The 17,875-nt window shown below is 37.1% G+C and overlaps 1 protein-coding gene across 6 annotated transcripts in view; it reads right to left on the bottom strand.

Moving 5' to 3' along the window:
* STAG1 (stromal antigen 1) overlaps nt 1-17,875 on the bottom strand; it is a 177,924-nt gene that overhangs the window by 70,781 nt on the left and 89,268 nt on the right. For all 6 annotated transcript variants that reach the window (XM_032193436.1, XM_032193437.1, XM_032193432.1 and 3 more), the window contains 3 exons: nt 13,144-13,220; nt 7,279-7,483; nt 4,057-4,208 (listed from right to left, as the gene is read on the bottom strand). In XM_032193436.1, the coding sequence (XP_032049327.1) occupies nt 4,057-4,208; nt 7,279-7,483; nt 13,144-13,220 (434 nt within the window). The remainder of the gene's footprint in view (nt 1-4,056; nt 4,209-7,278; nt 7,484-13,143; nt 13,221-17,875) is intronic.

The raw sequence follows: 17,875 nt of genomic DNA, 5'->3' as shown, positions 1-17,875 counted from the left end.
GTTCCAGGCCTCAGATTGAAAAAAAATCAAACCGAACCAAACACCGAACCTAAATAAAAAAGGTGCTACGAGTAGTTGGAGTGTTTTAAAAACATCCCTTAATAGTTCCATGTAATATGACTGCACTTTATAAGTACTACAGAAAGTTTACTTTGTGTCAGTGGATATGTTAATAAATCCTGAAAGAACATCTTGGAAACAACTGAAGTATTCTCATATTGTCGTCTTTTGTGCTAAATTAAATAAAGATGACTCGATTACAGCAAAACACAGTTTTGTTAAATAAGATGATGCCAATTTTATACAATCAACTTTTGGAACAGAACAGAACTGCTACAACACTCGAAGCCATCATTCTTCCTTCAAGGTGTTTTTTAGTGTCAAAGCAGAATACCACAATATATGTTAATATAAAATCTTCATATTTTCAGCATGAAAACCACAACAGAGCCTTACTAGTACAGACTGTATGTATGTACAAAACAATAAGAACTGTGTAATCGTACATTTAACAGACAAAATATCTTAAAACCAGAGGCAAAATTATTATCAGCTGTTTTGTCTTCCTGCATAACATGAGCTCATAAACACTTTCACCTAAGGGTTTATATTTTTCAAGCCATGTTTCTAAATATTTCTACAATACCTTCCAGAAAAGATCTAAAGTAGCTTGCAATATTCAGTAAATGAAGTCTCAAAGCTTCCTAAAATGTAGGGAGGTGCAGCCTCCATTTTGCAAATGGGAAAACTGAGGCATGGGGGGATCTTGACTAAACTGTCAAACACCTGAGAAAGAAATAAATTTACTAGTAAAAGAGATTGTGTACAAAGAGAGTAATTGGGTGCATGCCTGCACTGCGTATACCGAAGGACTGGTACACTAAACAAGCATATTTAGGCATGGCTTCTGTTTTCAGCTTAAGCTCAACACAAATATGAACGGAATAAATACTCAATCAAGAATTTATATAATGCAAAAGAGAGAGTGAATCTCTAATCACTCCTCAGTTGTGGCTGATGTCACAAGCTGGCAAACGTCCCCAGAAACACGGGGCTAGTACACACTATGGAATAAACTGAGGATGGGAATGAACCAAGAAGCCCCAGGAGGATGTTTGAAAACCTACTAAGGCCCTGAAAGGCAAAGGGGAAGCTCCCTGAGAACTTCAGGTATGACAGAGGTGGACAGAGGTAGGAGAGAGTGAAGTTTATGAGCCATGAAAAGGTTAAGATGCTAAATGAAAGTGTACTTTGACATATCTTTGAATGCAAAATCGAGCAGCTACAAAGAGTAAAGCACAGATGAGGGGACAGCATGGATGGCTAACTCTCTCCTCCTTTTTCTACAAAGAATCTACAGCTCCCTATTAATACGGTAAATTATCAGCTATACAACTGATACAGGGATCCAGGTGTTGGGGCAGAGCTGGTGTAGGAGAATCAGAGTTTTCGTAGTTCCAGGTGAGATCCATTTTACTTCAGTGAGCATAAACTGGCCAAGAGATACTGTTCTGAGCTATTTAAAGATCAAAAGTACTTTGTTGACATTTATGAATTATTTTCCATCTCCCAGCCACAAACCAAGGCACTGGTATAAATAAATCAAAATCAGCATCAGCATTATTAGTGCCAGCTCTTGTCAGCTCATGTACAAATGTGTCACTTATCACTAAGATAATGTTAACTTCAACAGAGGTGGGGTGTTCACAGAAGACTCTCCATCTGCTTAATTCCTATAGAATCTTTTGTGCACTAATATTTAAGAGATGCAATATCTACATGTATTTCAGCTTCAATAATGAATTAACACCTCTTTCACATATTTGATGTTTCTCTGTAACAGTTTTTTACACTTTCAACTTTTCTAGATCATGTACTTCAATCTGAACGCTTAACTTCAGGCATCTGGAGAGGGACCTGCCTTTGGATTCCCGCTCTTACCAATGCTAAAGTAATTTAACATTCCCTCCCTCAAATCTAAGTAAAAACAAGGAGAACATTCTCCTGTTGACTTTGCAGAAATACTGGGTAACTCAAAAAGACATGTATGAGAAGCATAAAATTTGAAGTACTACTGGCAGCAACTAAAACAGAACTTTTTCTATTTTGGGGCTTATTGCAGTACAAAAATCATCCAGTTTGAAAATCTCACTGACTAGAACAGACTGTTAATCTGCTCTCACATTAGATATGTAGAAGATGACACAAGAATGAAACCAGTTAGAAAAAGCATTCTGTACTTTCAACTGCTAATTAATTCCCACACTTAGCTTGCAAACTGGCCTATGTGACTTCATGAGGATAAACTCATGCTGATGTAGGTGCTTATGAAGTTTTATTATGATGGCACTGCATCAAAAGAATCAACTGAACGTGCCATCACTGAATGCTATTGTAAATTTAGCGTATTTAAAAACAGGAAATAAACAGTACTATCTTAGGAATACTTACACGGGGCCATTATGTCATTTCAACCTAACGAAGCTATTTTATGCGGTTTCCTCTGCTACGCTTACCACCACACATCTGAGAATGTGTTCAGTCATCACCACTTCTCCCTGGCTTACACCTATGCAACATTTTGATTAGTTTTCATGTGTGGTGGTATGAGAGAGACTGAACATACATGCCAAGAGGTAAAGGCTGCCAAATGCTTAACCTTTATTCTTTGTTCAGGGTTTCACTGCCCCATGTTGGCCTGGGCATCAATGCTTCAAAGCCTGCCCAGCAAAGCCTGCCCAGAGCAATTACATACTGCATCTCCAAAAGACATTGAAAAGAACAGCTGAAGAACAAGTACAGGAGATGTCCACATACACTGAGATACTGAACCAAGTTCTTCAATGTAAATAGCTACTTGTCCTTCTCTGAAAAATTCAAGCAACCATTAACAAGTGTGGAATAGAAACTGTGTTCTAGCTATTTTAGCTAAGCAATTCTGCTTTTCAAAATGCTTTAACACTGACATGTTTCCTTTAAAATACATGTATTTTCCTTGCAGTTAGGGCATGAGAGGTGGTTCTTGCTTTGTGTCTTATTAAATTGTGTGCTATATTCTAATAATTATAAAATCCAACAAAACTTTTGATATGGATTGCAGGGGTAAAATACAAAAAAAATACATCATTGTAATTATCCCCAGACTAGGACTATAAAGTCAAGCAATTTAAAGTCAGTTATACATAAAAGATGTGCACACAGGTAAGGTGCACACAGGTAAGGCAGACAGACATCCTTAATTTGCCACAGAGTAAAACAGTGGTGGAGGAAATGTATTCAAAACGAATATATTACAAATGATAAATTTAAATCTAAGTCATTATCTCCATATATACTACAATCTCCATATATACTTGAATTCTTCAATCAATCTTATGAATTTTGCATGGTATCCTTAAAGATTATGTATGTTTGTGTGTATTATGTATCCACTTTCTACTTCTTATCATTTTTAGATTTCTTTTAAGTACAACTCTAAAACTGCATTTCCTGGGACACGGTATTTTATTTAGGGATCATTACAGCAACCTTCTAAGGGTTTTGCTCACCTAATGCCAGACTGGTACTCACTAAAAGTGACTTTAATGTCTTCCTAGCTTCTTCTCCCTGAGACCAGGTGCTATAGCCCCTACTCCCATGTTACTTGAAAGTAGCTACAAAAAGAAGTACTAATGAGACACTACGTAGTAACTGCAGTAATCAGTGGGAGAAACGGGCAGCATGATGATGGACTACATGAGCTCTCTTTTCAAAATCTTTCTGTGTAACCATAGTAATGTTCATATACAACTTGAGACTAGTTTTCTTCTTGCCTGGTCATGTGTATAAAACTAAGAACAGTAATTATCTTCTGTGCAGAACAGCACACAAACTCAACTGCATGTAATAATACAAAATTTTAAAGTGCAGCCCTAGTAACATGCTTGAGATCACACGAACACCACAGCAGAAGTAATCTCTCATTTCTTACTGTGGTACTAAAATCACAAACCACCCTGGACTTTCTGTTGGAGGTCGTGCACGTGTACCAGGAAAACAAATCATCTTTTCACTTGCCTCTTTTCTTTTCTGAAGCAGCAGCTCCAATCTTTCATTAGCTCTTTTGCCAATCATTTTGTTTCTCTCAGCTTCGTACTGCCTCTGTGTATTATCCTGATGAATGCTCAGGTTTAAGGCAACATTCACAAGAGCAGTCATAAGCTTCATAGCTGCAAAAGCAGAACACAGAATATGACTCTTTACCTGTAGTCAGAGCTCAAAAATATTGCCTCAAGCAGATCCACACGGAGAGAAAATAACCAACTTGACCCTGGCACAGAACCACTTGGACAGCCACTTCCCACCCCAAAAATACCCAGATAATTTGGCTGACCTAAAAATCAGAAATCAGAGTACACATACCACATTGAGCTCCAGACAGCTCCCTTCTCTCCAGAAAATATGCAACTTCTAATGTCAGAGCAAGCACGTGAACCCACAGGATCAGTGCACACCATTAAGCCAGTTATGTGCAGTTACAGACATTTCTCTGTTGAGAAATATCATTATAGATGCCTCCACACTAAAGGTAACCAGTAACTTCTGAAGATTAGTCAATTTGGAAGGGACCACAACATTGTTTCTCTGAAAGAAAAATCTGACCCTGCTCTAAAGTCAAGTGTGTAATTGCATAAAAAATATGATTTGAACTTCATGTGCCCCTTTATACACATTTTCAAACCTTCTGGATCTATTATTGTTTATGCATATTTTTCTGTCTTAATTTAGTTTTACAAAAACATTTCTAAGTGTCTTTCCCATGTTCTGTGTGGTTACATAGAATATCACAATTTACAACACTGAAAACAGCAAAAGAAATTTATCGATCAATCACATTCTCTCTGGCTAAGTACGCAGCATTGTCCTCAAGTTCAAAAAGCAATTATACAAATGGAGAAGTGAAGCTACTCTTATAGTTAACTTTGTCTTATCTTGCTATTGCTTAAAGTTTGCAAATCTAGAAGTACCTACATGTCTTCTTCCCTTAGTTTCTTGCCATAATGAATAATTTCTCATTCAGATTGGCTATCATGGATGAAAACTTAAAATAAAGACCTCAGAAACACTCCTTGAAAAATAGATGAAATTCTAAAAGTAGGTTTTCATAATTTTTATCAAGACTGAGCTTCCTTGCATCATGCTGACTTCTGCTCTGCAGAGTAGCAGTATAATGAAATGTGCAAAAGCTAGCCTGAAGAAAATTTGCAGAATCAAAACAAAGCTCTCATGTTTGTTAATAAATAAAAATAATTAGGTGTATGGCAAAATCAATCGATCTAATGGAAAAAGCCATCAGTGACTTAAATAACGGAAGCCAGTTGTGAAAACCTTAGGCCTTGGCATTTGCTCATCCTTGCTGGCAGGTTCTAGTTACATGATAGCAACTATTTCCTCTACAAAGCATGGTTCCTGGGTCATGTTTCTAGTGCATGGGGCTGTTTCCTCTTCCCAATCAAGCTTCTCATACTTTTCGAACATCTGTCCCACAAAGGGGTGAACCAGGGGCGACCTTATTGCTCTCTATAGGTACCTTAAAGGAGGCTGTAGCGAGGTGGGGGTTGGTCTGTTCTCCCACGTGCCTGGTGACAGGATGAGGGGGAATGGGCTTAAGTTGCGCCAGGGGAGTTTTAGGTTGGATGTTAGGAAGAACTTCTTTACCGAAAGGGTTGTTAGACATTGGAACAGGCTGCCCAGGGAAGTGGTGGAGTCACCATCCCTGGAGGTCTTTAAGACGTTTAGATGTAGAGCTTAGGGATATGGTTTAGTGGGGACTGTTAGCGTTAGGTCAGAGGTTGGACTCGATGATCTTGAGATCTCTTCCAACCTAGAAATTCTGTGATTCTGTGATCCTGTAATCTAAATAATGGTCTAAGATGTGTATTATTATTATCCTAACTCCACGATCTCTTTCCTATAAAACAATCAATCATAAACTAAGCAAAAAGCAAATTAAAATCACCTGGAATTGAAGATCAGTATCCAGTATAAACTGGAAAGAAATTGTTTCCATCTCTGATTAAGTAACTGGCACAGATTTCCAACAGGTTCTTTATCTCCAGCTCAAGTAGTGTTTACTTTTGAAGACTGAATTTGTAGAGGCAAACTCTCAATGTGGTCAATTATGTCTGAATTATTCAAGGTTTATTATTATTATTATTATTTTTTTTTTATTTTACCACTCCCAGTTACCAAATAAAGTGAAGTTTACAAGGGGATTTCAAAATAGAGTTCAGTTCCTCTAAGTTCAAAGTTTTGATTTTCAGTTTGAAAATCAAGCTCCAATCACATCTGGACTTGGTTTCTCAAAATCACTGGTAATCCGCCTCTTACTTAGATTAGTGAGAGATGAAATTAAAAAAAATAAGTCTAATTTCCGCTATGGGTGTTGAATACTTGGAAACCTGAACAAATCTGAAAGAGGCTGACTGTGAAAACTAACTACATCAGTAAAAAATAACAGCAGCAAAAATATTCAGATTAATGACAAACATCTTCTATAAAAGCTTCACATATTTGATATGATCTATAAATGGTCCAGGGAAAAGTCTTCCAATAAGATGCATTTCAGCACATGAGGTCAGTAGAAGGACATTACCTGATGGAACTAGTGTTAGACACCTACATCCAAGCTAGAAATCCTGGTATTGCTTTATAATTGGAGAAAGACAGCTACTTCTACACAGCAATTCATCCATATTATGGGAGACATCTAATATAGGTCAGATGATACACACTCTTAGAAAAGTCTATTTCTATCTAGTGATATAATCATTGCCTGACTTAAATGTAGGCAGGTGTGTTGAAAGGTGCAGCATGGCCAGAGGTAGAAGACAGAGCGACCTAGAATATAGCCCAATGTTCCCAAATTTTATGCTTCTCAAGAGCGAAGACACAGATTTCTATTGACACTTAGAATAAGTTTTGTACTCTAAAATGCCAAATTATAAAGGCATGCTAACCAACAAATGAACTAATAAAGAAACACATGACTTAAGTATGCCACTTTTGATTCACAGGATTTACTGGAGTCCCCTGTGAGGCTTAGACATACTCCCTTCCAAAAGGAAAAGTGTATTGTCAGTAAAGTTATACCATGTGTGTTAATTGGATTTGATACAGCTTTCCAGAGTTCTCAGGACTTGCCAAATTTACCTATATCAAAACTAGCAGTAATTCTCAAACCAACTAACCTGTAGTAACTCCTTTGAAAACTCCCTTCTTTGTGCTTTGTTTACTTACCAGCTAACGTACTGGTGTGCCTGAAAGCCCGGACCTGGGAATCTGACAAACCAGTCAGAAGAGAAATCACCGTGTCCATCATGTATTCATCATAGATGATGCTATACTGACACTGTCGAATGAGCACTCCAATGAACTCACAAAAATTGGATCGAAACTTCTTCCACTGTGGCCCAGGCATGGTAAGTGGGTAATCACCACTGTCCTGAAAAACGAGAAAATGAGCATACCAAGTAAATACAGACCAAGTTTCTAAGTTAAACAGTATCTTTTTCCTCCTAGCTAATGGAAAACAGCCAGAAAAAACAATTTATTCTTCAATAAACAAAGAAACTTGTTGGCATGAAAACCCTTTTTGAGAGATTTGATCGTAATTTTTCTATACTTGCATTCTTATCTCTGCATAGTCCAAAATATGCATCCAGACTCAATTATTTTTCTTATATCCTGGGTTAGGAAATGCAGATAAAGGATAAGCAAGGCACATTTCAAAGTATTTAAGATCAAAATCTAAAGAAATTCTCATGTGATTGAAGGGTTGTATCATTTTCCACTCCCGACCTTCCATCCCATGTTAATATTCTAATCATCTGGCTGCCTCTCCCCACAAACTCTGCTTTATTCAAGTTTCCAGTTGAGATCTTATCAGAAAGTAATGATTGCCCTTTTGTGATCTGATAAGCTTACCCTTTTTCTAGTGGTTAAACCTACCTTCTGATAGATGCAATAGATTTTTTTTCAAGTTTAATTCCTCTCCAAGACTAATTTCTCACTATTCTTCTTTCAAGCAACCAAGCAATCTCAGTGAGGCTGTCCCCCCCAATTAGAAAACACAAGCCAATTCTAGATTATCCAAAAGATCAAGGCAATTTTCAATTTTCCATCTTGAATCTCTCACCCAAAATAGGAAGTCAGCAGCATAAAGGTTAAATCTATCTGTACATATTTATTCTGTTTTTGGGAAGAACAAGTATTTCTATTACCTTAGGTCTTGTCTTACTGCACAGGATGAACCTTGTAAAGCCAGTAACTTAAGAGCAGAGGAGCTCTAATCCAATATGCTTTAACCTATACTTAACAGAAGATACTCCACTGCACAAACCAAAAAACGTATCAATTTTAACTAAATCACACATTCCAACCATACTAAAATGATTTAAATGATTTAAAATACCAAGACAAGCATTTAAATGTTAGAAAAATACAAAACTGTAAGGCAGTCATAGTGACCCATAGTTTCTCTTTCATTACTATGCTGAATAACATTACCTTAACAAACACTATTTTTCCTTCTAACTTTGAATACCCAATTTGAGAGAAACAAGACCTTTGTTAAATAAATAAATAAATAAATAAATAAAAGTTTTCACGCTCCTGATACAGAGATCTCTTAGCATGTTCAATTGTAGCTGTGAGTTCTAAGAACTTTTGTAAGTCAGACCAAAGTGTTTGATATTAAAAACCAGATAAACAGCAACATCATTAACCGTGTCGTGTGTTTTTAAGTGTTCTTTTTATTTCTTAAACAGTCTGTTTATGCCTAATGCTTATTTGTGAATTTCAGCAAGGCACAGTGTCTTGCCGTCTAAATATGAGCCCTGTATTAGGCTTTTAATTATATAAATTTAGTACTGAAATTAAAATGCTGAAGGCTTCTCTTCAATTTGCCTGGCAGTAACCCATATGAACACCCCAGAATTCTTTTACCCTTTTCTTCTTCCAGCTTGTACCTTTATCTTCACAAATAACCTCCAGATTAATTCTCTGCCTCCAGAGCACCTGTGGGAACTCTGTATGTGAGCTTACATAAATATTATATGCTTTCTAGATGTACAGATATGTAACCTGTAGAACAGAACTGCAGGATCTCTAGTGCTGTGCAAAACTACTCATATTTGTATGATGTATTCTTAACCCACAGTTACATATTAGATGGTCCTTTTGAAAAGTATGTGAAGACTGCTCTGAGAACATCTCATCTTCTGAAACTGGAAGAATAAATCGCCAATAAAGCTGGTTTGCTGGATCATTTATTTCTGAATACCAATAAAAATGTGGCATGTTGGTGATACCAATATATGTGATACCTGATGGTACAATTGTTAGAAAACTGAAACCAAGCCAATTTATTGCTCATCTGCTACTGTAGCCCAAGAATTATGAGGGAATTTGTCTATGAAACGCATGTGCTAATAAGCCAAGCATCGAAACAGTGCAGCAGAAAAGGCTTCTCTGCGGAATTCCCCATTTCAATCTGAACTGGTAGCAGCAATGAATGAAGCTATTTCCATCATTTCCAAGTCCTGTGCAAGTGTTCTTCTGTTCATAATAAGAACAATTAATGGTCCAATCCCTGCTGCAAATACAGAAATCAGAACCAACAGCCAGCTGGCTACTGCAGCACTGGAAGAACAATGAAATATCTTAGAAAAAATAAAGGAAGCTGCAAAACTGAACATCTACAATGGAGATTAAGATGTTTTCTGGGCACCATACTGTGCTAGTGAATACACAATGCAAAATTTTACTCTAGCTATTACTACACTTTTGCTATTTTCTCCCAATAACTCTACGGTTGTAGAATATATTTATCAAGTCGCAAATACAAAAAAGACACTTTATACCACCTACACACATGTACCAGTGAGCACTAGCCCCTTTCAACTCCAATCTGATACACCAGACCTGGCATTTTAGGTACAGGGAGGAAAATACAATACAGAAGTGGATTGCCTCCCTCTGAAAATGACAAGTCTAAAGATGACAATGAAGGTGGCAGTAGCCCTAAACATCTGCCTTGTCTCAGGATGACACAGGGGAGATGGGCATTGGGATTTGGGAGTTCTGGGGTAACAGAAGAGGTACTACAGATAAAATGCCAACAACAGTGGTATTTAGAATGAAGAATCAAGAGGGCTGTTGGTCATCTGTGTAGAAAATGCTGATACTTTACTGAGATAATATATGACCACCTGACCCAGTTTCCAATGTTGAACTCTTTCTGGCTCCCTTTTTTTCACTGCTTATTATAGAATTGGCAAAAAAAACAAACAAACAAAAAAAAACCAACACACACAAAACTAAAAACAAACAAACAAACAAAAAGAAACAACAACAACAAAAACAAACAGTGGCTCAAGGAAGCTGTCTAGTCAGTCTACCTGGCATCAGGGAGCACAGCCAATAGCACTGCTGAAAGGAGGCAGGAAGTAGACATGCCCAAGCTCTCTTATTTCTCCAGCAAGTAAAGAAGGGCCGGGGGGTGGGAAGGATCAAGACAATCTGCCAAATCTAGCCTGAGCTGCCTTTAGTCAAAGGACTGTCACTAGCAAACGGTGTCTGCAACCACCAGCTACTTATTAGCTATTATTCAGGCAGTTGGAATAGGTGATCCTTAAAGATCCCTTCCAGCTAACTATTCCATTATCTATTATCCAGACCTCCCAGAAACAAATGACTGTTGTTTATAATGAAGTGGTAAATACAAACCAAAGGGCCAAGAACTTGACTAATGCCAAGCTAATCACAGTTGTAATTTTAAAATCGGGTGAAGGCTGAGAAAGACTTTTTGTTTCATTATGTATTTTACCCTGAACACTAATGGAAGCTGCTCTCATTCTGTAACTTTATATTTTGGCTGGTCTTTTTTCATGACGTATGATATCCTGCTATGCAGAGAACATTCTGAAATACTACAATTAGTAAAATGAACAAATGGCTCATATAACAGTTACAAACTCACCGTGCTGCAATCACAGGATATACGAACATTACCAGCTGCACCAAATTTTAAAATGTTTTCCACTGCTAACAGGGCATGTGTTTATTCCAGATTTCAAAATGTTCACTGGGTTGTGGTCTAAGGCTAACAATTTCATGCTTTAATACTAAAACCTACAAATTCTTTCATATACGTACTCAAATGTTAAGGCAGAAGACTAAATGGAAGCTTTCTGTTAGAACTGCAGAAGTTCAGAAAAGTTTTAACGAATGGAAAAAGAAAGTTTATGCACTAGTAACTGTAATTCTTTGCAACATTTTGCTTACATGTACATTCACACCATGCATAAATACGTAAGGGAGAGACTTTTTCCTCTACCTCCCTCTTTGTTTCTGACATAATCTCTTCCTGCCCTCCCAGGATGATCATACTTGACAGAAAGGACTGAATCCTAATCACAGAAATAAAATTCATCTACATTTGTTCCTAAATTTTCCAAGACAGTTGCACATTTTCATTGAAAGAAAGAGCCTCTTTTTCTATAGCAGCAAGATCAGACTTTTTATAATTGTACTTTTCATGCAAAGATGCTAGGGAACAGCCAGAATTGTACAGGATCTGTCAACAGGAAACCTGGCCAGAGATCAATACCTGTTGGTGTGGATGCCCCAGCAAGGCCAATCCAGCTCTTTATCTTCTCTGAGAAATGCTTCTGTTCTGAATACTTACTTGGAAAATACGTGCAGTTGTGTTTCTAACTTTACCAAATATCAAACACTTGTAAAAACACAGAGCACTGATGTGATATTTGGCAGAAGCTGGCAGAAGCTGTCTGATAGTATCTAAGAACTGCCACAGGATGGTCTCATCTACATAGAGAGTATCTCACAGAACACACAAAGTAAAGGTTTTGTAGGAGCAGAGCAATGTTCATATCGTCAGTTTTCTTGCTTAATTTTTTGAATCACAGCCTTGACATTCTTCCTAGAATTGGTCAGAAAAAGACTGCTGCCCTACAGAAAATTTGCGTTTCAATGTTCGTTTTCCTTACTAAGCAAACTGAACATTCAGAATATTTTTATACAAGAAAAATCAAAGGAATTACAGTTGTAAAATCTCAAAGCTAAAAATTGTTCATTAGGGAAATTTTTATTTTGACAGAAGATACCCAATCTGAACTGTAATATGTTTGTTTCAAACAAAATGTTTCTATCTTTTGAAAGAGAGATTTCTTTTTGTAACACTTCCAAAATGATAACTTTCATGTCAAGTTCGGTTTAAGTTGCCAATTCAAATGAACAAAACATAAATTTGCACATAGAAAACAGACTGGAATGCTGCAAATGCCAAGCCTGCAGTCCTGTGTCAAGAATCCAGAGTTCTGTGTCGCATGATGGCAGTTTCAAGTGGTCAACTACAGCGTCTAACATACCACCACCAACTGAAGTTAGATGAGAAAATTTTCTGTTGTTCTTCTTACTGCTTCCTCTTATTAATCCCTCTAAAACAGTCATCTCTACTACCCAAGATATGAGCTGACAAGAATATTCCTAAAATCATTCAAAGGTACAAGAGTCTGTATGAAGGACTATCATGGACCCAAGCTAGTTCTTGCAGTCACATGTGGCTAGGCTCTCATAGGCGTGTAGGTGTGGTGCTAAGGAACATGGTTTAGTGCTAGACTTGGCATTGTTAGCTTAAAGGCTGGACTTGATATCTTAGAGGTCTTTTCCAGTCTAAATGATTCTGTGATTCTATAGCTTGCTTGATGCAAGTTTTCTTCATGCTTTTGTGCGCTAGTACACTTACACCCTTCACCTGCTTGGGTCACAAACTTTTCAGTACCGGTATTTCAGCATCCAAGGCCTACTCAATCCACAATATTGATTTTTCAAGATCGGTGACTAATCAGCCTTTCAAATTATTTCACTACCTTCTGTTTTTCATAATTATTCTTTCTAAAGCTCATGCTGGCCTGTTGATCCTCATCCAATAGCTGAAAATGCTGTTTTGCTTGTCAACATAATTTCTTATACTGAGACATTGCTTATCCACTGTTTTCTTACCCACTGCATGTTTATTTTAAAACAAAAGAATACCGTAATGTATTTCATAATGTTTAAAGCACTATTTGTATAACATACCTCATCAAATTCTTCTGTCATTTTCCTTATGATTTCTGCATTTTGCATGTTCCTGAACATTTCAATTCTTACAGTACCTGTAATATAATAAGGGAACAAAAGAAATTAACACAACCCATTTTTCACATCAAAATAACAATCTCAATGTTTTTCTGCTGCTAAATTTACAGCTCAATAATACATATGAAAGAGCATTTAATGTGATTATACAAAAAACATTGAGAAACAATGACTCTTGAAGAGACAAGTAAAACCATCAGAATGGAAGTTAGTAATATTTTCCACCTTTTTACTCTTCAAAACTGAGCAAGCATGATAGAGGAGCAACTAAAAACCAATGCAAGACTCACACCATATCTGCAGTTACCAAATGTTTTTAATTTTGTATGCAAAATAAAAGTCTTTCAGTTCTACAGCCGTTATTAGTATTTCTCTACTTTTTTATGATTATAGATTACAGATATACCATGACCTCTACGTGGAGGCACAGGAGTGGTTTCCAAACTGCTTAACTCAGGACCAGCATGGTTTATTACTAAGCCACAGCACTGTGTGAGTGGAGCTCTGTAGACCAGAGCTACCACAATTGCATCGTGTGGTGCTATAGTCAAGACGTCTCTCCAAAACCAAAGGCTCCAAAGGGCTCAGTCAAGATGTGAGCCAGCTCAGGACCAAAAGCAGCAACTGCGTCTATGTTATTCCTTCATCTTGATTACACCATTTCCCCATCACCTGAACAACAAAGTTTACAGGAGTAACTTTTCACTGTAAATTGTACAAAGCTACCAGAACTGAAAATATAATACAATAGCAATTAATGAAAATAAATGCAACTTGAATGAAATCACACTTTATATCACATTATTGCCTTTGAAACTAAACATTGTCTAAATCTCCAACCATATAATGCAAGTCACCATAGGGAATATTTATTTTTTTTGTTACTGCATTACATTTTTGCCACTTGACAATTGTCTTTTGTTAAAGGAGGAAACACATAAAACATAAGCAAACTTCAGAGCTACAATTCCCATCCCAACCTTGTTAACATTACAAAGAGTAAATCTCCCTAGTTTTGCAAAAATTTCAATTGGATTAGTAATCCACTGCATGGCTTCAAAACTGGAATCAGAATCATAGAGACTTAACAGCTAACAGTATTAACTCCTGTGCGAAGAATAAAAAAAGATAAGTTAAGCATACTAAATATTGTGGGAATGTTTTTATTACACTATTTTATTCCATGAAAAACAAGCATTAGAAACATATGCATTTCAAAACATGTAAGCATAGTTACAGCTTTTATCTCTTAGAAGGGATACTGTTTCATAACAGAGCTTAAATTTTGATTTCTTGACTTGTTAGTGCTTCTTTATGAAATACTATTTACTTATCTCTTTCACATTAGGTTAACACTCAAGCTTAGTTCTAACAATGGTGATTTACGTCTGTGCATGGTAATTTGCATATTTTTAATAAGCAATTAGTAATGCACTGTATTGATATAAAACAAGAACTCAAAAGAATACTACTGTATGACCTGAGCTGATGACCTGTTTTATCAGCTTTGAAATCACCTCTATATGCAGCTATATTTTAAATATTTCGCCCAACAATGAAAGTTTTGTTTTAAATAAGTGAAACAGTTTCAATGTCTCATCATGTTGGAAAGCGAACAGCTATTCCTAGAAATCCATCTCAACTGCATTAATACCTTTCTCTCATTGCATGCTGTCATCTGTTCTTCTGATTAGTAACAACACTCACTGAGTACAGAATCTATTGACTTTTATTTTTATAGTCCTGATTCAAATTTTATTAATTCAATTTACTTATTGAATAACTTCTGTACAATATATAACCATGTTACTTTGTATATTTACATTGCATATTTACTTCATATATTTACAATGTATTACCATGTTACTTTGTCAGAAAAAGTAAAAATAGTGCAACTAAAATGCCTTGTTAATGCATTTCCCTCAATTCAAACCTCCCTTCAATTTAGTGTATTTCTGCTGTGGTTCTCTGCACCTTTCCTCCCTGAGGTTATGGAATGTAATTATATTGTGGGCACTATTTGGTGGCTTGGATATTGTTACTTTTTAAATCACCTCCTGCTTTTTTTTAACAGTCAAGTAAAGTAACATTTTACTTTGCATGCTTGCTCGAAAGCAATTGGTTTCAAGAGGTAACTGCTTAAAGGACTGCATTTTTTAATTGCATCACTGCAATGCAGACTATTTATGACTAGGTCTATATATCCCTGTTTCTTTAGCAGCTTTGAAGATGCAGAAACAGGGCTCAAAGAAAGCTGATGGCTGGTACCAGAGGCACTCCCCATGTTACTGTCAGACAACAAATTGGATATCTTGTGCCACAAGGGCAGAAACCTGGAACCTGCCCACTGCACTGGCCCAGGGGAGAGGCTGCAGACCCCAGGCAGCCTCTTCTGAACCATGGGAAGGCTTTTACTATCCATGACCAAAACTGAGACAGCATCATCCATCTCCTGGGCACCTGAGGATTTCTCCTGATGCTACACAGAGGTGGTCCAGCCGAGGCTCATACAGACTCCACACACACATTTTTCCCAGCTCCCTGGGGGCATGCACAGGATGGAACAAGCTCTCGACATCTCCTGCGGATGCCAGTGTGGACAAGAGCTCACAGAGGTGTCAGGAAGTGTTAAGAGGAGCGATGATTGACAACATTTATCAGCTCACTGTCATGTCTCATTCTTGCTCCCACCTTCTGTGACAAACCACTCTTACTGGAAATCATGCCAAGCAAAATGAGCATTTCTACCTAAGTAGCAACAGGAAACAGCTTAGGCCTGCCTGTTGCCTGTTGCCTGTTGCAGAAAGTATACTTAAAGTGGGAAGAATAACGAGTTATCAGGGAAAGCCCTGTGAAAGAAAAGTAACAACAAAGAACTCTAAAAGCTGGCAATTCTGGTACTTGCAGAAGAAAGGACAGTTTATGTCACAGAAACAAGGCCACTGCAGAAGTGCTACTCTAACAGGCCACAGTTGTGAGCTAACGAAAACAAATTGCTCACTGGTAAAGAGACTCCTGAAAGTTGGTAACACACTATATCCTATGATTCATAGTCAGTTTTAATCTCTGGTACCTTAATTCATAGAAGCTACAAAGCCAATATAATTCCTTCTCTTTTTGACCGCTCAGAAAACTGTGAGAAAATTCCAGCTCAAGACTAAAAAGTCAATGGATATAAAATAAGTCCACACTCTCCTGCCAAAGAAGGATTAATTGTGGGACCTTAAATACATGGTGAGTAATTATTAGCTCTCAACCGCACCAACTGGTTAACTGGAAGAAAGATTTATAAAGGCATCAAGTTGAAGACACTAGGAGATTTGCACTGAAAAGCATAATATGAAAAAGGCAATGCACTCTTTTGCATTGGCTCCAAGTCAATAGCTGGGATCAGAGCACTGTGAAATTGTCAAGAGAGGGCAAGTTTAGCAAAGATCTTGCTAGGATGGATGATGATTACAGAACTGCTGTGTGGGCAATATTTCTTTCCCCCAGCATCAGTCCGTGTGTGTTTCCTGTAACTTCCTCCCCAGCTTACTAAAACAGAAATAATCCACTTCTACAATGTCCGTAAAGTGCAGGCTTTAACCATCTGAAAAGCATTAATGACAAAACTCAACAGGAAAGATGACGAAGACTGAGGTGAACATTATTCCTCATGACTTAACCTGGGTCAAAGTATACTCCTGTAAAATTTCATTTACTGTTCCCAGAAGAGAGCAGTTTGAAATTAACCAAAAATTACACACTGGTTAAATATATATATATAAATATTTTCTTTTCATGTTACTTGCTTACCATTACATAGAAATATTAAGGTAGATCTGACCTGATTGGAAACAAAAGATATTAATCTCAATGGAAACAGTGTTGGGCTGGTTGAAGAACATCCAAATAGGTGTTGAACATCCTAAATCCCATCAGGGCTCCTAATTTTCCATTGATTTCTCATCTTTAAAACTGAATACATTACTGAACCCAGAAGTCAGGATTCTAGAAAGAAGATACCCTAAATAGTTGAATTTTAACTTCCCCAGCAGACCTAGAAAAAGAAGGCGCTTTTACTGACCTATTCCCCAATTATTCCTGTGGCATTCACACTACGTTGCCCTGCTTCTGTCACAGATGAAGCAGTATTCGAAAGCCATTATCATCCTAAAAGACACAGCCCTAATTCATCCTTAGAACCGCTTCAGACCATGAACTTACTGAATGAATCAGCAAGAATCCCAATGGAAAAAAAAACAAATCACAGTTTCATGCAATTAAAATCTTTTTAACCAGAGAAGTAGGCAATTATTAGAAAGGATTCTAACAGTTTGTCTACGTTTGTCCTCCTACAAGAAAACAGAAACTGAGTATCTAATGTGTCAGCTCCCCAAATAGATTCGAAAGTGTTCTTTGAAATCTCTCTGCAAGGTTAAGCCCTTACCATTCAAGTGACACGCTTAGGAAAAGTGCATTCTCTTGTTGCAGTCCAACTCTTTGATTGATATTCCACTTATTAATTTGCTTACCAGAATATCATTTTGTTATTCTTAATTCTGTTTTCCTTATTGTGTGCACTGCTCTGATTTTGTCCAGCATGCTCTTACAACTCTTGAATATTTATATTTAATTATTTGATTTTCCACTTTCCATTTTTAGACCATTGCAGAGTACACGACTCAAG

Source organism: Aythya fuligula, chromosome 9 (genome assembly GCF_009819795.1).
Source record: "Aythya fuligula isolate bAytFul2 chromosome 9, bAytFul2.pri, whole genome shotgun sequence".
Lineage (NCBI taxonomy): Eukaryota > Metazoa > Chordata > Aves > Anseriformes > Anatidae > Aythya > Aythya fuligula.
This window is presented reverse-complemented; position numbering and strand designations above follow the sequence as displayed.